Source organism: Anomalospiza imberbis, unplaced genomic scaffold (genome assembly GCF_031753505.1).
Source record: "Anomalospiza imberbis isolate Cuckoo-Finch-1a 21T00152 unplaced genomic scaffold, ASM3175350v1 scaffold_447, whole genome shotgun sequence".
NCBI classification, from domain to species: domain Eukaryota; kingdom Metazoa; phylum Chordata; class Aves; order Passeriformes; family Viduidae; genus Anomalospiza; species Anomalospiza imberbis.
The window spans coordinates 33,773-55,989 of record NW_027100057.1 but is presented as its reverse complement, the minus strand read 5'-3'; the positions used below and the strand labels follow the sequence as shown (position 1 = coordinate 55,989).

The 22,217-nt window shown below is 52.3% G+C and overlaps 1 protein-coding gene across 1 annotated transcript in view; it reads right to left on the bottom strand.

Annotated features, from left to right (window-relative positions):
* LOC137466852 (E3 ubiquitin-protein ligase BRE1A-like) overlaps positions 1-17,962 on the bottom strand; it is a 32,912-nt gene extending 14,950 nt beyond the window's left edge. The window contains 1 exon segment of the mRNA XM_068178485.1: positions 17,899-17,962. Coding sequence (XP_068034586.1) covers positions 17,899-17,962 — 64 coding nt within the window.
* Positions 17,963-22,217: the final 4,255 nt, after the last annotated feature.

Here is a 22,217-nt window from a genome sequence, read left to right as displayed (position 1 = left end):
TGGGCTGGGGGCTCCAGAGGTGGCTGTGGAGCATTGCCTGTGCTGTGCCAGGGACTGGCAGACACTGCTGGGCTGGGATAGAGGCTCTGGGGGGATTGGGGTTCCAGGGCAGGGCAGGGCTGGGGTTCCAGGGCAGGGCAAGGCTGGACCTGCCCCTTCCTCCCCACACATGAAATGTTTCAAGCCAACAATTTCCTCCAGTCTGTCACAACAGGCAGTGTTGGAGGTGAAATCCCAATTCTGGCCAAGGGCACCTGGACGAGAAAGACGGTTCTTTTCCATAGCAATGAAAGCCCCAGGTCTCAGCTCATTTCTGGTTTGATTGCCTGGATTTTTTTTTGTTTTGTTGTGGCTTTGTTTCCTTGGTGTGCCTGCAGTGTCCAGTCAGGAGCAGAGTGACTCTTGCCAAGGAACTTTGTGGTGCTGTCGCTTAATATTAAATCTGGTTTTTGCTGATCCCTTGCTGGGGATTTTTTCAGAGCTCTCAAGCCCTCGTTGGTAACAGGGTGAAGGAGCCCTGGCCCAGGCTCTGGGGGACACGGGGACGCTGCTGGGGGGTCCCTGTCCCCCTGTCCCACCCCCACAGCCCCAGCCCTTGTCCCCGTGTCAGGCTCTGGGGTCGATCTCGTGGAACATCCTCTGGGGGAGGCTGCGGCGCCGGGGGCGGGGGGACCCGGGGGGACAGGGGACCCCGCTGTGCACGAGCAGCGTTGGACTTCTCTGGGGGAACTGGGAGGGGGGGCCGGGGTGGAGTGACCTCCCCAGTGGCCTGACCCAGCCCCTGTGATTTCACACAGCCACCTGTGATGTCATACAGCCCACTCTGAGATGTATCAGGCCAGCTCTATGATGTCACAGCCACCTTTGTGATGTTATGCAGCCTTGCTGTGATGTCACAGCCTGCTCTGTGATTTCACAGTCAGCTCTGTGATGTCACAACCCACTCTGTATTGTCTCAGCCTCCTCTGTGCCATCACACAGCTGCTCTGTGATGTCACAGAGCCCTTTTCTATGATGGCAGAGTCTTCTCTGTGGCCTCAAAGCCCGTTCTGTGATGTCACACTGCCAGCCTGTAATGTCACAGCCGACTTTGTGACATCACAACCTCCTCTGTGATGTCACAGCCTGCTCTGTGATGTCACAGCCTGCTCTGTGATGGCAGAATTCTCTTAGCATGTCACACAGCACCTCTGTGGGCTCACAGACCCACCCTGTGATGTCACAACACCTTCAGTGATGGAACACAGCCACCCTATAATGTCACAGCACACTCTTTGACCTCACAGCTTGCTCTGCTCTGTGATGTCATACAGGCATCCTGTGATGTCACAACCTGGTCTGTGATGTCACACAATCACAGAATCACAGAATTACTGGGTTGGAAGAGACCTTTAAGATCATCAAGTCCAGCCCATGCCCTGACACCACCTCAGCTAAACCATGGCACTGAGTGCCACATCCAGTCTTTTTTTAAACACATCCCAGGATGGTGACTCCACCACCTCCCTGGACAGACAGTTCCAGTACTTTATCACCCTTTCCATAAAAAACTTTTTTCCTAATATCCAACCTAAATTTCCCTTGGTACAGCTTAAGACACTGTCCTCTAGTTCTGTCAGTTGTTGTGAGGAGAAAGAGACCGACCCCCACCTGACTGCAACCACCTTTCAGGGAGTGTAGAGAGTGATAAGGTCACCTCTGAGTCTTCTCCAAGATAAACAACTCCAGCTCCCTCAGTCGTTCCTCATCGGGCTTGTGTTCCAGACCCCTCACCAGCCTTGTTGCCCATCTCTGGACACACTCCAGGTCCTTTGTATCCCTCCTAAACTGGGGGGCCCAGAACAGGACTCAGCACTCGAGGAACGGTGCCAGTACAGGGGAAGAATGCCAAGTACACCAGTGCCAAGTACAGGGGAAGAATGACCTCCCTGCTCCTGCTGGCCACACCATTCCTGATCCAGGCCAGGAGCCATTGGCCTTCTTGGCCACCTGGGCACACTGCTGGCTCATGTCCAGCCTGCTGTCCACCAGTGCCCCCAGGTCCCTTTCTGCCTGGGCACTGTCCAGCCACGCCGCCACCAGCCTAGAGCAGTGCAGGGGGTTATTGGGGCCAAAATGCAGGACTGGGCACTTGGACTGATAAAACTTCATCCTTTTGGCCTCTGCCCATCCATCCAACCATTCCAGGTGTCCCTGCAGAGCCCACCTGCCTTCCAACAGATGGAGACACGCTTCCAGCTCAGTGTCATCTGCAGTTCTACTAATGAAAGCCTCAATCCCCTCATCCATGTGGTCAATACAAATATTGAACAGAGCTGGCCCAGCACAGAGCCCTGAGGGGCAGCACTGGTGACTGTCCCCAGCTGGATGCAGCACCGCTCACCACCACTCTCTGGGCCGGCCATCCAGCCAGTTCTGAACCCAGCACAGAGTGCTCCTGTCCCAGCCGTGGGCTGCAGCTTTTCCAGGAGTGTGCTGTGGGAGACAGTGTCAAAGGCCTTGCTGGAGTCCAAATAGACACATCCACAGCCTGTCCTGCATCCACCAGGAGGGTCACCTGGTCATAGAAGGAGACCAGGTTGGTCAAACACGACCTAGCCCTCCTAAACCCCTGCTGGCTGGGTCTGACACCCTGGCCATCCTGGAAGTGCTGTGTGATGACACTCAGTGTGAACTGTTCCATGACCTTACCGGGTACTGAGCTCAGGCTGACTGGCCTGGAATTACCAGGAGCCTCCTTCCCACCCTTTTTCTGAATGGGCATCACATTGGGCAGCTTCCAGTCATCTGGGACCTCACCAGTGAGCCAGGACTGCTGGTAAATGATGGAGAGAGGCTTCACAAGCTCATCTGCCAGCTCCCTCATCACCCTGGGGTGGATCCCATCTGGTCCCATGGATTTATGTACATCCAAGCAGCTCAGCAGGTCTCCGACTGCCTCCTCTTGGATAACAGTGTCCCACTCTGCTCCCTGACACCATCTACCAGCCCAGGAGAGTTGTCCTGAAGGCAAATCATCTTCTCACTAAAAACTGAGACAAAGAAGGCGTTAAGCACCTCTGCCTTCTCCTCATCTTCATATATTAAATTCCCTTCCACATCTAATAAAGAACAATGGTTGGTCTTACCCTTTCCTTTTATCATCGATATATTTGCAAAAACATTTTTCTTTAGCCTAAACTGAAGCTGTCATTTTAAGTTCAAACTGATCTTTGGCTTCCCTAATTTCTTTCCTGCATGCCCAAGCAAGGCCCTTAAATACTTCCTGAGAGACCTGACCCTCCTTCCAAAGATGATACATCCTCTTTTTATTCCTACGTTCCTTCAAAACCTCCTTTCCCATCCAGACTGGACGTTTGCCTTGTCAACTCGTCTTTCAGCACACAGGGAAAGTCTGTTTTTGTGCCCTCAAGATCTCTGTTTTGAAGCTTCCCACCTTTCCTGAACTCCTTTGTTTTTAAGGGCTGCTTCCCAAGGAACTCTCTGAATAAGTCTCCTAAGTAGGCCAAAGTCTGCCCTCTTGAAGTCCAATGTAAAAGTCTCATTATTGTTCCTCCTGACTTCACCAAATATTGAGAACTCTATAATTTCATGATCACTGTGCCCCAAGCAGCCTCAAACCAGCATATGTCCCACCAGCCCATCTCTATTTACAAACAACAGATCTAACATAGTCCCTCCCCTGGTGGGCTCACTCACCAGCTGCAACAAAATATTGTCCTCCACAAACTCTAAAAATTTCCAAGACTTCCTCTTTTCAGCTGTATTGAGTTCCCAGCAGATGTCCAGCAGGTTGAAGTCAACTACAAGAACAGGGGCTGATGAGCCTGAAACATTCTCTAGCTGTTTATAGAATGAGTTGTCCACCTCTTCTTCCCAGTTGGGTGGCTGATACCAGACTCCCAGTGGGATGTCAGCCTTGTTGGCTTTCCCCCTAAGTCTTACCCATAGAAATTCAGCTCCATCTTCATAAGTTTCAGTACTTATGGTGTCAAAAGCCTCCCTAATGTAAAGGGCCACCCCTCCACCTCTTCTCCCTTTCCTGTCTCTCCTGAAGAGCTTGCAGCCATCCAGTGCAGCGCTCCAGCCATGTGAGTCATCCCACCCTGATTCTGTGATGGCAATTACATCACAGCTCTGCTGCTGCACCATGGCCTCCAGCTCTTCTTGTTTGTTACCCATGCTGTGTGCATTTGTGTACATGCACCTCAGCTGGGCTGCTGATTTCACCCCTAACTCAGGCTTACCACCCACGAGCCTGCTTCCAGAAAACCCAGCTACATCTCCCTCTCCCTTCAGACCTAGTTTAAACCCCTCTCAACAAGTTCTGCCAGTTCATGAGCTAAAATTCTTCTGCTCTTCACAGAAAGATGGAGCCCGTCTGGTCCAAGCAGGCCAGGTGCCATAAAAGTTGCCCCATGATTAAAGAATCCCAAATTTTTTGTCGATGACACCAACCCTTGAGCCACTCATTGATAATGTGAGCTTTCCTATTGCTTTCACTGTTTTTCTCAGACTCCAAAGGGACTGAGGAGAAGACTGTGCCCCTGTCCTATTAACCACCTGACCCAATGCCCTAAAGTCCCTTTTAATTGCCCTGACACTCCTCTTCTCAGTCTCATCACTGCCATCCTGGGGTATCAGCAGTGGGTAATAATCAGAGGGCTGAATCAGCCCAGGCAGTGTGTCAGTGATATCCCGTACCCGGGCCCCAGGGAGGCAGCAGACCTCTCTGTGGGGTGGGTCTGGTCGACATATGGGGCCCTCTGTTCCCCTCAGAAGGGAGACACCCACCACGATTACCCTTGTTTCCTTTTTGATGTTAGAGGTGATGATCTGTCTCACAGATGAATCATAATTGGGAGGCTCACTGGGCAGATAATTTTCTTCTAAACCATCTGGCTGACTCTCCAGATCCAGGGGATCATACAGAATCTGAAGTGGCACCTGGCTTGGGAGAGGGGGTTGGGAGGGATTTTTATTATTACCTCCTCGAGTAGGTACCCACTCCCACTCCCCTTCATTGGCCAGGTGTCCTTCTATAGCCTGACAGTGGGAGGTGTGGGAGACAGCGGGAACCAAGGAGAGCATTGCTGCCCTGCCAGACCTCATGGAACCAAGGATCCATTGTGACACTGCAGGGCCCTGGGGCACCACGGTGCCATTGTGACACTGCAGGGCCCAAGGATCCAAGGGACTTTGTGACACCAAAGGGACATTGTGACACTGGGAGGCCTCATGGAACCATGGAGACCATTGGGACACTCTGGGGCCTCATGGAACCGTGGTGACACCAAGTTGTCTGGGGGTGTTGATCTGCTGGAAGGCAGGAGGGCTCTGCAGAGGGCCCTGGACAGGCTGGATCCAGGGCCCAAATCCAACAAGGTGAGGTTTAACAAGTCCAAGTGCCGGGTCCTGCACTCTGGCCACAACAACCCCTGCAGCGCTACAGGCTGGGGACAGAGGGGCTGGACAGCAGCCAGGCAGAAAGGGACCTGCAGGGACTGATGGACAGCAGGCTGGACATGAGCCAGCAGTGTGCCCAGGTGGCCAAGAAGGCTAATGGCTCCTGGGCTGGATCAGGAATGGTGTGGCCAGCAGGACCAGGGCAGTGATTCTTCCCCTGTGCTCAGCACTGGTTGGGCAGCACCTCGAGTGCTGTGTCCAGTTCTGGGCCCCCAATTTAAGAAGGACCTGGAGGGGCTGGAGCGTGTCCAGAGAATGGTAACAAGGCTGGTGAGGGGTCTGGAGCACAATTCCTGTGAGGAGCGGCTGAGGGACCTGGGGTTGTTTATCCTGGAGAAGAGGAGGCTCAGGGGACACAAGGCACTGTCAGGGCACAGGCTGGACTTGAGGATCACCAAGGTTTTTTCAGGCCTTGCTGATTCTGTGATTCTCTGAAACCACCCTTGAAGCAGTTGCAGGAGGAGCCCTGGGCCTCCTCTTCAGAAGCTCCAGCAGCCCAGGACCCTCAGCTTCTCCTCACAGCCCCAAAGCCCATCCTGTCAGTCCTGCAGAGCCTCTGCAGCCCCTCCTCACTGCCCAGAACAGGCAGCCCCACAGCCAGACACAGCAGCCCAGATGTGCCCCCCTGGCCTGGGCTGCCTCTGGCAAGGGAGCAGCACGAGGCACTGCAGGAGCCTGCAGACAATTCCTGCAGCACTTGTGAGATGATCCTGCTCCCCAAGGGCCGTTCCCATGGTGCCAAGTCAGGAACTGGAATGGGGAGTGAGGCCAGAGAGGAAAGGGCAAACAGGGATGGGCTGCTTGTAGGGGAGGGAACTGGGATGGGCAACAGGAAGAAATATGTACAAGGGAAGGAAAAAGAAAGCAAAGGTGAAGCCAAGGAAATGCTCAGGGCAGTTTGGGGGTGGCTGCCAGGCAGCCCTGGCTCTGAGCAACAGCGTCTGCAGTGGGACAGGAAACTCCCAGCTGATGGGAACAAACTTTCTGGCTGGCTGCAGAGGCCAGGACAAAGCTGAGTGGTTTCCCTGGCGTCCCCCAGCCCTTCCTGGCCCCAGGGGCTGATGGCATTTGTGCTCCCTCAGGTTCATGTCCCCACAGCAGCAGCATGGGGGTGCTCCCGCCTGCTGTGTGCAATGCAAACAGGGGCTCCTGAGCCAGTGCCTCCGTGGCTGTGCCTGCAAGGATGCGGCACCTGTGTGAGCTGGGGGAGAGGCCAGGGCTGCAGAGGGGGGATGTTGTTGGCAGCTCCATGAGGACGCTCTGGGACGCTGCCCTGGGCTGTCCAGCGCACTGGGGATGGATCAGCCCCTGCTCTGCTGCTCCTTCCCGTCTGCCCCAGGGCCCTTGCAGAGCACCAGCCATGCTGTTTGCCCCCAGCCTGCCCACGGCCAGCCTGGGGCTGCTCACGGGGGTTTTCTGTGCTGAGCCTTGGCCTGGCCGTGTTCTTGAGAGAGCCTGGGCAAGGAGCCTGGAGCCCCCAGGCCCTGCCTGAGGCGTCAGCGCTGTCCCAGCAGTGCCCATGGGCTGTCCCTGCTGCAGCCCCGGCACTGCCACCCCCAGGACTGTGCCCGGCCCCGAGAGCACTCAGGCCCTGCAGCAACACCAGGGCCACCAGGACAGCGGGGCAGGGCCACGGGAGCAGCACTGGCAACACCAAGTGCTGCTGCTGCTGCTGGGCACAGCTGCTGTGCCAGCACTGATCTGCCCCCAGCTCTGCACACAGACATTGCTGCTGCAGCTCCAGAGAAGGCACCAAAAGGGCATCTCTGCAGAAAACTTTGCTGGGACATCCTTGAGTTCCTTTAAAGCCACCGAGAGTGCAGCCCCTCACTGACACAGTCTCTGGCCACAGGGAAGGAGAGGGAAACAAAATGAGAAATGGAACAAACAATGACATTTCCTTGTGGACAATATTAAGAAAGGAAAACAAAGAAAAAGAATCTCCAAAATGAAACCAAGAAGACGTATCAAAGATGACTTTTATTACAAGTGATTTGCTGAAACTGGCCAGCAGTTTAATGTTTCTGAAATTGTCCAGTCATCAGTGTCCACACTGCAGCCTTGAGCTCCTGGTTCCTCAGGCTGTAGATGAGGGGGTTCAGGGCTGGAGGCACCACCGAGTACAGAACTGACAGGGCCAGATCCAGGGATGGGGAGGAGGTGGGGGGCGGCTTCAGGTGAGCAAACATAATAGTGCTGAGGAACAGAGAGAGCACGGCCAGGTGAGGGAGGCAGGTGGAAAAGGCTTTGTGCCGTCCCTGCTCAGAGGGGATCCTCAGTACGGCCCTGAAGATCTGCACATAGGAGAAAACAATGAACACAAAAAAGCCAGATGATAAGCAGACACTAACAGCAATGAGCCCAAATTCCCTGAGGTAGGATTTGGAGCAGGAGAGCTTGAGGATCTGTGGGATTTCACAGAAGAACTGGCCCAGGGCATTGCCATGGCACAGGGGCAGGGAAAATGTATTGGCCGTGTGCAACAGTGAATAGAGAAAGGCACTGGCCCAGGCAGCTGCTGCCATGTGGGCACAAGCTCTGCTGCCCAGGAGGGTCCCGTAGTGCAGGGGTTTGCAGATGGACACGTAGCGGTCGTAGCACATGATGGTCAGGAGATAAAACTCTGCTGAGATAAAAAAAAAACAAAAAAAAAGAGCTGAGCAGCACATCCGGTGTAGGAGATGGTGGTGGTGTCCCAGAGGGAATTGTGCATGGCTTTGGGGACAGTGGTGCAGATAGAGCCCAGGTCGCTGAGGGCCAGGTTGAGCAGGAAGAAGAACATGGGTGTGTGCAGGTGGTGGCCGCAGGCTACGGCGCTGATGATGAGGCCGTTGCCCAGGAGGGCAGCCAGGCAGATGCCCAGGAAGAGGCAGAAGTGCAGGAGCTGCAGCTGCCGCGTGTCTGCCAGTGCCAGCAGGAGGAAGTGGCTGATGGAGCTGCTGTTGGACATTGGCTGTGGCTGCACATGGGGACCTGCTCATGGAGAAAGGACAGAGAAGAGTTAGAGGAGATACCTGAAACCAAAATCAAAGCCATTTCCCATACTCACTTCCCTGGAACACACATAGACAGTCTTTTGTGTTCAAGAGTTCTGGGGTTTTCTTCATAACCTCCCCCCATGTCTCTCCTGGTATTCTTAGATATCAGAAACCCTCAGCATTTCTGCTGCACTCAGGGAGAACAGAGGAAGTTCTGTGAGGTAAAGTGATGAGTATAGAGTGAGGGGATATGGTCTGTCATTCTGACCTGTACAGAGTTTCTCCGGGATTTAACTTCTCTCAGGTAGAGGGTGATCACCTTCCCACCCTTGTACTAAAATGTCACTAGGTACTGCTGAGAGCAGATGGATCCACCACAGCCCAGCTCCATATTTGTAGCCAAGGACTCACGTTGCTCATTTCATCAACCCAGCAGCATTTTCAGTGTCACAACACCTCTGCCTTTCCCCATCAATCTTATAACTCAGAGATGCTCTAGGATAGGTTTGCATCCTGGATTGAAGCTCCCAGCTTGGACTGAAATCTCAGGGAGACTTCCAAGTGTCCTTCTGATGGCACTGGATGCAGGGAGATGCAGCTCCTTCCCTGGCTGCACTGACAGCATTGCCCAGAGCCGGGCACTGGGGACAGCTGTGTCACCCTGAGCCAGCTGTGCCCCCTCCCAGAGCCCCCAGTGCCGGGCAGCTGCTCCCAGCCCTGTGCTCTGCAGAGGGAACTGGGCCCGGGGCTGCAGAGCTGCCCCACGGCTCTGCTGCAGCTCTGCCTGCACAGGAGGGGCTGCACGCCTTGGAGCCCCGGCCCTGAGGGCAGAGGCTTGGCTGGGGGGACAGGAGGGAGGGGGCTTGTTCAGAGGGAGGGGCTGCACTTGAGGGGATCCTCTGGACATCTCTAAACTCTCCCTGCCACAGCATTTCTGGGTTTTGCTTTCTCTCCTTCCCTGATCTTCTCTCTGCTTCTTGGGGATTTTCCTCCTGCAGGTGTTTCCCTGTGCCTGAGCTCTCCCTGCCAGCACTCACAGACCCCAAATCTCTGTGCACTCTCCTTGGCCTGACAGAACCCTGCCTGTTTGCAGGGCACTGGCTGGGGGCAGGTTCTGTTTGCAGCTTGGAGAAAGGACAGCTCAGACTGAGCCTGATGGCTCCAGCAGAGGTGATGCTGGTGCTGTCCATGGGCAGAGTGGCTGAAGGCACGTTAGGGATCTCCTGAGAAACTATTGATCACTAAAGGTAATAGTTTGGATGTCTCAGGTGCTTGTCAAAATTCCTAATCAACCGTTAATATCTATTCCTCCCTCCCTGCCATTCTCCAACAGTACGAAATTGAATAAAAATTCTGAGGAAATTTCCTCATTTTTATCAAAATCCATGTCTTGGAAATATTCTATGACTGATCAGAACCCCTCAGCATATCAGAGCTTCATGAGCATTTTACCTCCCCTGTACCAGAAACACTCAGAGTTGTACTCACAGAGTCTGTGCGCATTGGGATGTTCCAGCTGTAGGAGATCACTCCAGGAGCTGCAGCTGCATTGTCCTGCAGCCAGAGGTTCCTGTGCCAAGGGCTGCCCGTGATTCTGCCCCAGGCACTTCTCAGCACCTTCCCAGCCCTGACTGATGGAAGCTCTCTGTGCCTCTGTGCTGTGCCCGGGCTGGCTGTAGGCAGTGCCCCAGCCCTGCTGGGCTGGGAGAAGAGCTGCTCATCCAGAGAAATGTGCTTTTGAAGCTCTCCTTGGTTGCCAGGATCACCCTCTGTGCCAGGAGCCCGGCCCAGCTCAGCAGCACAGACACAGCACAAGGACTTTAATGACCCTCTGGGGCTTTGTGCTCAGGCCCTTAACATCAGGCCCTGAGAGGGAGCTGCAGAAACCTCTCCAGAACTCCAAGTCAGAATCCAGCTCCAAAGTGTCTTTGACTTTTAATGGGTCCCACTGAGGGACACGGCTGAGAAAGTGTCCCCAGGCCCCAGGCAGAGCAGAGAACTGGAGGCACTGATGACAGGTGGGGACAAAGAGAAGCCAAGTCTTGGTGCCCTGGGGCACAGCAGGGTCTGTGCCACCAAGGGCTTTCAGGAGACACCTTGTCCTGAGGCACTGGGGCCTCCTGGCACAGCCCCAGCCAGGCTGGGCACTGTCAGCCCCTTGTCCTGCCCTCAGCATCCCCCCCTAGCCCACATCCCAGTGGCCTCAAGGATCTGCTGGAAGGAGTCCCTGGGGAGCCTTGCTCAGGAATGGCCCTGGGGGCTCCTTCATGCTCCCAGGGACTGCAGGTTTTTCAAAGCACTTTGGCTTTGGCTTTTGCCTTGGAGTCTCTGAGAGCTTTGTGCAGTCATGGCCACCAATTATCTGCTGTAATTAGTCCCTGGAGAGGCTTTGTCAGGAACAACACTCAGTGGGGCTCATTAATGCTTCAGGGTACTTCAGTTCTTTTAAGGTACTTGGTGTTTCCCTTTTGATCCAGACTCTGTGAGAGGTTTGTGCAATCATGGCCCCAATTATCTGCTTTAACGAGTCCCTTGAGAGCTTTGTGCTGACACTCATTGGGGCTTATGAATGCTTTGAGATACTCAAGTTTTGTAAATTACTTTGGATTTTCCTTTCCATACTGAGAGGTTTTTGTGCTCTTTTGAGTCTCTGAGAGGGTTTTGTGCCTTCCTGGCCTCCAGTTCTCTCCTCCAAGGAGTCCATGAGGAGCCTGTGTTGGGGATGGACCTCAGTGGGTCCCATTAATGCTCTGAGACATTTTGTGGTTTTCTTCTGCCTTTGACTCCTGCAAAGGTTTGTGCAATCTCCTCTCGGGCCCTGAGGTTCCAGGGCTCAGCTCCAAATGCACCACGGGGCTCATGAGGAACAAACAAATCCTGAGAAACCATGGCTGTGCCTTGATTTCCCTCTTGTCTAAGGCAGTTCATCAGGAAGAATTTGTATTGGCTTTGCTTCACCAATTTGAGATTTCTCGGCCGATGCGTTAATTACTGTGGTGGGTTCAGTGTTGGCTAATTACCAGTGCTCTCACTAGAATATACTTACTAATTTCTTGATCTGAGATAGGATTAGGAGAAAGGCAAAGTGGGCTCAAAACTTTAAAAGTGTATAAAGAAAACTTTATTAACATTAACTAAAAGAAAGAGTAATAAGAATCAGAACAAAACTTTCTGAACACTTCCTCTCTCCATACAACCTGACAATGAAGAGAGAAAAAACCTAAAATTTTCAGTCAGTTTTCCACCTCTAGAATAGTCTTTCATCAGCTCACTTAGGGAGAGAAGATCCTGTTGTAAATGTTATGGGGACTTCTCCACAAGAAAACAGTTGTCTCATGGCTTTTCATTTCCATGAATAGCAGCTGCCTGCAATGGTGAAGTCCCTCCCATTTTTCACAGCTTTTCCCACAGCTGTGTTTATGGGCCATGTCAACTTAAGAGGTATTAGTTTACAGATGAGCTATTTAAGAGCAAAGGTTCTCTTCATCTATTTCTGAAATCATCTTCATCTCTGGAAACAGAGGTCTTCTTCTTCTCTCCCTGGGGGCATAGGTTCTCATCACTCTGCTGTCTTTCATTGTTCAAACTTCTCATGGGATCACAGCTACTGCAACATTCCCTTACATTAGCATGGAGACCTTTGCTGAACAAGTCATTTCCCAATTCTTTTCAATGTGTTATAGGGAAAAAGAGAGTCTGATGTATCAATTACATCCTTCTCCATAGCGTTACCAGAGGATTTCAGCCCCAAGATCAAGGCATCTCCGCATCCTTCCCATCTGGGACTCAACTTCCTCTTCACTGACCTCGGTGTCTTCATGTTGCTCCTGTGTGTGCCTGCACTTTGTCCTTTTCTCTCACTCGAGGGAGGATGGAAGCACTGGAAGAGTCAATATCTCAGCCGGGGCCTGCAGATGGTTCCGTGACCCCGGCCGGGCTCGGTACTTGCGGCCGGAGCTGTTTTACCATGGAGGTTTCTGCAGCGGCTGCGCTGGGGCTGTGTCAGGCTGGGCCGCGCTGGGGCAGGGCCAGGATCTCAGCAGCCAGGCCAGAGCACAGCAGCAGCACGGCCGGGGCCCATGGCTTCTCCTCCCCCTGCCCGCTGGTTGCGGGCGAACCCCAAGGGCGGCAGAACCTTGGCCGAGCCGGCCCGGCCCGGGGCTGCTCCTGGGGCCCGGCGGATCCTGGCTGGGCCCGGGCTGGCGGCGGGGCAGGGCTCGGTAGCGGCCAGATGTCAGCAACCGCAGCCACGGCCCGGCCCGGCCTCGGCCCCGCGGCCTCCCCTGCCCTGCCCGGCAGCCGATGGGGCCTGGCGGCTCCCTGGGAAGGGGCCCGGCCCCACGGCAGGAGCCGCCCGGCCTGGCCTGGCTGAGACGGGGCTGGGCCGGCCTGGTCACCTCTTTGCTGGCCAGAAGGGAAACAGACCCAGCCAGGCTTCTCCATCTTTAACTTGTGTCTTCACAGAGGCGTGTGCAGTTTCCTTAGTGGTTTAACAGATTGTCAGCTCTCAAAGCTAATTACTGATTGGTTTTTTTGTCAGACACAGAGGAAACTGCTCGCAGCTTCTCTCAGGACATCACTTCCGTGATGCAAAACCACCACAACAGCACAGAGCACAGAGCTCCTTTGTCCATATGTAGTGGTCATGTGCCGAAGCCTCATACCCCACCTTGAGAGATCTCTGGGCCCTCTCCAAGGTGTTTTCAAATGAAAACATTCAGCTCATAGTCTAAGAAAATCACCAGAGGACAGGGCCAGCCTGACCTGTCTGTCCTGGCTACTTTTGTCTGGGCGCAATCCTTGGATATACACAATTTGGGAGGCCAAAGTCTAATTTTTGCCATGGTCTTTGGCAAGAAGGCTGTTTTTATCCATAGGAAGGAAGGAACAGAGCCCTCTGTCTGGGGCAGATGAGAGGTTGATGACCACTGGAGGACAAGGCCAGCCAGACGTACAAGGCTTTTCTGAGAGATACTTTTCCATGGAGGAAATTTTAAGGGAGCTTACCAATTTTGGCAATGGCCAACTGAAAAGAGGGACAGTTCTTTCCCTTAGCAAGGAAAGCACAGAGCCCCAGTGCTCCAGGAGCTGATGAGAGGCAGCTCTTGGCATTCCAACATCAGCCAGAGCTGTCAGGTGGACCCTGGGAGGCCAAGCCAGCCAGACCTGTTCCATGTTCCCTCGGTTCCATGAGGCTCCACAGTGTCCCAATGGTCCCTTGCTTCCATGAGGCCCTGAGGTATCACAATGCCCCCTTGGTGACACGAGGCCCTGAAGGGTCCTAATGGCCTCCATGGTTCCATCAGGCCCCACAGAGTCATAATGGTCTCTGGGTCCATGAAGCCCTGCTGTGTCACCATGGCCCCTTGGTTCCATGGGCTCCAGTGGTGCCACAATGATCTCCTTGCTTCCATGAGGTCCCCACCGTGTCACAGTGATCTCCATGGGAAGGAAAGAACCAAGACCCAGTGTGGCAGGGGCAGCCACCAGAGGCCAAGGCCAGCCAGAATGGATGGTACTGGCAGATTTTGCCTGAAAGCAACCCTTGGATATAGGGAATTTGGGAGCTGGAACCCCAATTTCAGCCATTTCTGCATAGATAAGAAGGACGGTTCTTTTCCACAGGAAGGAAAGCACAGAGCCCATGTGTTTCAAAGGCAGAAGAGGAGAGAGGTGGCTCCTGGGAGGCCAAGCCAGCCAGACCTGTTTGTCCTGGCAGCTTTTGTCATGAAGAGATCCTTGGATATATGGAATTTGGGAGGAGGAATCTCAATTTCGACCATGGACACCTTGAGAAGAAGGACGGTTTTTTTTCCACAGGAAGGAAAGCATCGAGCCCCAGTGTTTTGAGGCAGGTGAGAGGCAGCTCCCTAGAGGCCAAGGGCAGCCAAACCTTTAAGTCCTGGCTGCTTTCACTGGGGAGCAATCCTTGGATGTACGGAGTTTTGGAGGTGGAATCCCAGTTTTGGCCATGGGTGCCTGGTCAGGATGGATGGTTTTATCCCTATAGGAAAGAAAAGCACAAAATCCAAGTGTTCTGGAAGAAGATGAAAGGTGGCCACCCTTAGGCCAAGCCAGCCAGACCTGTCTGTCCTGGCACCTTTTGTCTAGGGGCTATCCTTGGACACAGGGCATTTTGGAAGTGGAATCTCAGTTTTGGCCGTGGGTGCCTGGAAAGGAAGAGGCGTTCTTTTCATTAGCAAGGAAAGCACAGAGCCCCAGTGTTTCAGAGGCACATGAGTGCCAGCCCTCAGGAAGCCAAGGCCAGCCGGACTTGTCTCTCCTGGCAGCTTTTGTCTGGGAGCTATCCTTGGATATAGGGATTCTGGAGGCAGATCCCCAATGTTGGCCATGGGTGCCTAGTTAAGATGGATGTTTTTTTCCCATAAGAAAGAAAAGTTCATGGTCCCAGTGTCTTAAAGGCACATGAGAGGCGGCCCCTGGGTGGCCAAGGCAGTGAGACCTGTCTCTCCTGGCAGATTTCATCTGGGAACAACCTTTGCATATAAAGAAATTTGGAGAAGGAATCCTGGTTTTGGCCCTAGGTCACTGGAGGAGAAGGACAGTTCTCTCCCATAGGAAGGAAAGCCCAGAGCCCCAGTGCTTCAGGGCAGGTGAGAAGCAGCCCTTGACATGCCAAGATGTCCTAGTTTAGGGCAAATTTGGGAGAAATCCTCCAGGAGGAGCCCCCAGAAAGTAGTCCCCCCCCGCACGGCCCCTCCCGTTCCTGGTTCAGGAAGAATTTCCTAGGAGAGAAGTGGAATAAAACCCTGTTATTCAACAAGCAGAACACTCCCCAATACAAAAAAACAACTAACTAATAAGCAAAAACAAAAGCATGGGCAAAGCGAAAGCAAGCAAGCCAGCAAGCAAGCAAGGAAACCTAGCCTCTCCTAGACACAAACCATGGGGGAGGTGAGCTGGCTGATAACAAGACAAAACAAACCTTCACTTTCAGAGTCAGTCCTGAAGGCACAGAACGTAATATCAGGCACAAACAGAACACACGATTGGGGATACAAGCACCATAACGTCACCCTAGGACATTCCACCCCATATCTCCAAATTGTCAACGTAACTACCAAACATCATGTAAAAACTTTATCAAGTTAAAACTTCCATCTTTCACTTACTCATCCTTCCATCTCACTTGCTCAAATCTTCGACACTTACACATTTCCTTCTATCTCTCTTGCTCAAACCTTTGACACTTACACATTTCCTTCTGTCTCATGTCGGTGTGGTTTAATGTACAGACAGTGGCAGTAACATCCAGCAAACAGTGATATTTGCATATGAGTCTCACCCCACAATCAGATCTCCCTGGGGTACACATCGTGTTCTTCCATATTTCTGCATTATTCACCGTGTACAACCTGGTCCCTGAGCAAAGACAATCCCACAAATGGTTTGTCTGTACTCGTGGCAGAATTGATCCACACTGTCTTCCCTAACAAACCTCTGATACGTGCCACTGGGACTTTATCTCCGTCTGCTATATTCAGGGACTCAGACTGGGCAGGACCTGCTCCATTGGTGGAACCTCGGGTGTTAACTAACCAGGCGGCCTTTGCTAAATGCTGCTCCCAGTTTTTGAAAGATCCCCCACCCAATGCTTTCAAGGTGGTTTTTAACAGTCCATTGTACCTCTCCACTTTGCCTGCAGCTGGTGCATGGTAGGGGATATGGTACACCCACTCAATGCCATGTTCCCTAGCCCAGGTGTTGATAAGGCTGTTCTTGAAATGAGTCCCGTTGTCAGACTCAATCCTATCAGGGGTACCATGCCTGCACAGGATTTACTTTTCAAGGCCCAGGATGGTGCTCCGGGCAGTGGCGTGAGGCACAGGGGAGGTCTCCAACCATCCCGTGGTGGCTTCTACCATTGTGAGCATGTAGCGCTTGCCTTGGCATGTCTGGGGCAGTGTGATGTAGTCAATCTGCCAGGCCCCCCCATACCTGTACTTAGATCACTGCCCACCATGCCATAGGGGCTTCACTCGCTTGGCCTGCTTGATCTCAGTGCACATCTCACAGTCATGGATAACCTGAGAAATACTGTCCATGGTTAGATCCACCTCTTGATCTTGTGTCCACTTAGAGGTGGCATCTCTGCCCTGATGATCTGAGGCATCATGGGCCCATTGTGCTAGGAGCAACTCTCCCTTGTGTTGCCAATCCAAGTCTATCTTTGACACCTCTATCATTGCACCCTGATCTACCTGCTCGTTGTTTCGGTGTTCCTCATTAGCCCGACTCTTTGGGACATGGGCATCTACATGACAGACTTTCACAGACACATTTTCTACCCAAGAGGCAATGTCTTTCCACACATCAGTAGCCCAGATTGGTTTTCCTCTATGCTGCCAGTTGGTTGCATGGTGCACCTTCTTTAGCCCTTGTCACTTGTTCCTGCTGCTCTCCGTCAGTGAGACCGAAGTTCTCACTAGCAGCCAGTTTGTAATTATCTCCAAAATCCCAGGGCGATTCAGGTTTCCAATCCGGGTGTGCTGCATGATGAGAGTAATCCATTTGCTCCATGTGGCAGCAGTGTCGTGGAGGGTAGTGGGAGCCTTTCCTTTAAACATCCACCCCAGTGCTGTCAGTCAGGGTGCCAGGAGGAGTTGTGCTTTTGTGGCAATCACCTCGGAGGCAGCTTGAACTCCTTCATAGGCAGCCAAGATTTCCTTCTCTGTGGGAGTGCATTTGGCTTCAGACCCTCTGTAATTTCAGCTGCAGAATCCCAGTGGTCGGCCTCGAGTCTCCCCAGGCACCTTCTGCCAAAGGCTCCAGGACAAGCCATTGTTCCCAGCTGCAGAGTAGAGCATGTTCTTCACCTCTGGTCCCGTCCTGACTGGGCCAAGGGCTACTGCCTGAGCATTCTCCTGCTTGATCTGGGCGAAAGCTTGTTGCTGCTCAGGGCCCCCGAGGAAATCGTTCTTCTTGCAGGTGACCAGGTAGGGAGGGCTCACAATCTGGCTGTACTCGGGAATGTGCATTCTCCAAAAACCTATGGCACCTAGGAAAGCTCGTGTTTTCTTCTTATTGGTTGGTGGAGACATCGCAGTGATCCTTTTGGTGACCTCAGTGGGAATCTGACACAATCCGTCTTGCAACTTTACCCCCAGGACTGGATCTCTCGGGCAAGTCCCTTGACTTTGCTCCTCTTCATGGCAAAGGCGGCTTCCAGCAGAATCTGGATGATCCTCTCTCCTTTCTCAAATACTTCCATTGCTGTGTTCCCCCACACAATGATGCCATTGAGGTACTGCAGGTGTTCTGGAGCTTCACCCTTTTCCAGTGCAGCCTGGATCAGTCCATGGCAGATGGTGGGGCTGTGCTTCCACCCCTGGGGCAGTCGGTTCCAGGTGCCTCTGGAACTGCACACCCCTCCAGGTGAAAGCAAACTGAGGCCTGCATTCTGCTGCCAGAGGAATGGAGAAAAACGTGTTACCAATATCAACAGTGGCGTACCACTTTGCTGCCTTGGACTCCAGCTCGTACTGGAGTTCCAGCATGTCCGGCACAGCAGCGTTCAGCGGTGGAGTCACTTCATTCTAGGCACGATAGTCCACAGCCAATCTCCATTGAGACTTGTGCACAGGCCAGATGGGGCTGTTGAAGGGTGAGTGGGTTTTGCTGACCATCCCTTGGCTCTCCACCTAACCGATCATTCTGTGGATGGGGATCACGGCACCTCGATTCGTCTGATACTGCCGGCGATGCACTGTCGAGGTGGCAATTTGTACTTGTTGCTTATCCACCCTCAGGAATCCTACTGCAGATGGGTGCTCTGACAGTCCAGTCAAGGTGTTCAATTGCCTAATGTCCTCTGCCTCTACAGCAGCTATGCCAAAAGCCCACCTGAGTCCCTTTGGTTCTTTGTAGTAGCCGTTCTGGAGGAAGTCTATGCCCAGAATACCCAGGGCCTCTGGGCCGGTCACAATAGGATGTTTCTGCCACTCCTTCCCAGTCAGGCTCACCTCGGCTCCCAACAGGGCCAATTGCTGTGATCCCCCCGTCACCCCAGCAATGGAAACAGGTTCTGCCCTCACATGTCCCGATGGTATCAGGGTACACTGCGCACCAGTGTCAACTAAGGCGTCGCATTTTTGTGGCTCTGATATGCCAGGCCATTGGATCCACACTGTCCAGGAGATCCGGTTTTCCTGTGCCTGTTCCTGGCTAGAGGCAGGGCCCCTCTAACCCTGGTTATTATTTCTATCCTGGGCATACACGGTAGAGGTATCTTCAAGGGGATCTGACAGATCATACCCAGCTGCTCGGTCATGGGAGGTTGATACTATCTTCACTTTAGTGGAACTCCCTCGGTTAGTGTCCTAGGGTGACATTATGGTGCTTGTATCCCCAGTCGTGTGTTATGTTTATGTTTGATATTATGTTCTGTGCCTTCAGGACTGACTCTGAAAGTGAAGGTTTGTTTTGTCTTGTTATCAGCCGGCTCAACTCGCCACCATGGTCTGTGCCTAGGGGAGGCTGGCTTGCTGGCTTGCTAGCTTGCTGGCTTGCTTGCTTTGCTTTGCTCTCGCTCCTGTTTTTTGCTTTTGCTTATTAGTTAGTTTAGCTGGGCAATCCAATTTTTTCCCTGGACTGTTTTTTTTTCCTTTCCCTTTCCTGAATACCATCCCAACCTGCTCTGGACTGGAACCTGGGAAACACCAAGAAATACCGAGAGCCAGCATTTTGTGACCTGCAGCAGCCACCCCAGCACTGGAGACCGAGAACTGGGCGACCACTCCCAGAGAGACTTTCTGAATTTGTCATCTCTTCAGAACGGTGAAAGAGTTTTTGTCATCTGGTGTTGTTTTTTTGTGTTGGGGAGTGTTTTGCTTGTTAAATAAACATGTTTTTTTTTTCCACTTCTCTCCCAGGAAATTCTTCCTGAACCAGGTGGGGGAGGAGCCGTGGGAGGTTTACTTTCTGGGGGCTCCTTCCAGAGGTCTTCTCCCAAATTTGCTCTAAACTAGGGCAAATATTTTGGCACCCAACTCGTGGCTCGAGAGAGTGGAAAAAACCCTGTTCTAATCATATTTTGGTTGCAATTACTCTGGGCTGGTATAGAGAGTTACTGGCTATGTTTTTTGAATTCATAATGTCTCTTGAGGTGCAGGCCTGCATGTGTTTCTGGTCCCTAGGGTTTTTTGAGGTCTTAATACCTCTATGGTCCTTAGGTTTATTTTCTTATCCCGAAATAGCTCCGGTATTGTCCCTAATACGTAGTTTTTGCAGTAGAAGGGCACTGACCAGAATATCCATTGGGCTGGGCTTAGTTGTAATGGCTTGCAGGAGGTTTATAAAGGTGCTGGAGTCTGTTCCAGGAATGTTTGGTTCATGGTTATGGTTGTGCACCCAGTTTGTTAGAGGAGAAGCAGGAGATGAGGCTTTTCAGCCTTTGCTTTCCTTCTTCTCCTCTGAATCTGTTACATCCCTGTTGGAGAATGTTCAGTTTCCCCTGAATGTTAAAGAGACCATCTTTCTGGTATTTAATTTGGTAAGCTTTCTCTATACAGTCTGCAGCTTCTCTAGAATGAGGGCTGAGATTTCTAGAAGGGCTGATGAGACCCCTGACCCAGGAGTAGACACAGGTGTGAGAAATCCTGAGTGGTGTGGGAAATGGACCAAATCTTAAAGGAGTTTTCTGACCCTATAGTCTGGGACTTTCCATGTGAACTAATTCAGAACCCAGCTGAGGTGGCAAAGTACCTGAAAGAGAAGTGCCATGATACCTCTAAGGAGAAGAAGATCATTGCAGTGAGCTGGGCCCTGGCATATGCTTATCGCACTCTGCTAGGTCCTGTAGGGCAGCAGACAGAGGAAGGGGGGCAGGGAGATAAATCAGCAGCGATCCCAGTCACTCAGGCTGCAGCCAACAGCCCAGGCTCGAGGCCAGCAGCTAAACCAGACTGTAAGCCTCAATCAGTGGCTGTTGCTACCAGCACGAGAAACGGAAAGTGCACAGACAAGACCGATCGACCAGTGGATGACGATGATGATTATGATGCAGGAGAAGGACCCTCAACGCCTCCTGACATAAAATCTGGAGTCAAAGAAACTGGTACAAGATCAGAGGCCAATACTGAGTCCTTTTCCCTAAAGGACCTCTGTGGCCTAAGAAAGGATTACACTCGACAACCTAATGAGTCTATAATTAGCTGGTTGGTCTGTCTTTGGGATGCTGCAGGTGAAGCTACAATTCTGGATGGCACTGAAGCGAGGCATTTGGGATCCCTGTCACGTGATCCTGTCATCGACCAAGGAATGATGAAGGCGGCTAACCCTCACAGCCTCTGGGCACGGCTCCTGGAAAGTGTAGCACAAAGATACCTGTGTGCAGATGATCTTTATATGCAGCAGTGGAAGACTATGGAACAAGGGATCCAACGCCTGAGAGAAATGGCAGTGGCAGAGATTATCTTCTCCAATGAAATAACAACTGGGAATCCAGACATGGTACCATGTACATCTGTGATGTGGCGAAAACTTGTACGGCTTGAGCCACATGAACTTGCTTCTGCTTTAGCAATAATGAAGCAGGATGAGAAGGATGAGACCGTGCTCAATATGGTGAAGAAGCTCTGGGCATATGCAGATGCTGTGCATGGCCCAACAGACGCCAGAATTGCAGCAGTGGAAACACGTCTACAGAAATTAGAAGACAAGATAGAGGAGAATCACAAGAAACTCAGGGAGGAGATTAAAGAGGACCTTCTCCAAATGTCGGCAGTACAAATTAGAGGCCCTGGTATCCAACGCAGACGTTCCCCAGATGGGGAGAGAAGGTACACCCCACGAGCTGAGCTGTGGTTCTTCCTGAGTGATTGTGGAGAAAACATGAGGATATGGGACAGAAAATCTACTGCTGCTCTAGCACAACAGGTGCATGAATTGAAGGAAGGCAAGACTCAGAGAGAAAGTTCCACCAAAAGGAAAGCAGCTCCAGTTGCCCATAGCCAAGCTTCCAGGTATGATGATGATGATGATGATGATGATGATGACATGTCCGATCCCCTTGAAGGAAGCTCTAAGACATATGCCCAGGGAAAGAAGGATAACCAAGCTTAGAGGGGCCCTGCCTCTAGCCAGGTAGAGGCGTGGGAAAACTGTGTTTTCTGGACAGTGTGGATTCGTTGGCCTGGCACATCAGAACCACAAAAATAGAAGGCTTTGGTCGATACTGGTGCACAATGCACATTAGTCCCATTGAGACACGTGGGGGCAGAACCTGTCTCCATCGCTGGCGTGACAGGGGGATCACAGGACTTTACCTTGGTGGAAGCTGAGGTGAGCCTGACTGGAAATGAGTGGAAAAAACACACTATTGTGACTGGCCCAGAGGCCCCATGCATTTTGGGCATAGATTACCTCCAAAGGGGGTATTTTAAAGACCCAAAAGGACTGAGGTGGGCATTTGGGATAGCAGCTGCTGTGACAGAGGGCGTCCAGCAATTGAACACCTTGCCTGGACTGTCCGAGAATCCAACTACAGTAGGACTTCTGAAGGGAGAAGAGCAAAAGTACCAATTGCCACTTCAACAGTGCATCGCCGACAGTACAGAACAACTCGAGATGCTGTGGTTCCCATCCATAAGATGATTCGAGAGCTGGAGAGCCAAGAAGTGGTCAGCAAAACCCACTCACCCTTCAACAGCCCCATTTGGCCTGTGCGTTAATCTGAAGGACAATGGATATTGACAGTGGACTACCGTGCCTTGAATGAAGTGACTCCACTGCTGAGCGCTGCTGTGCCAGACA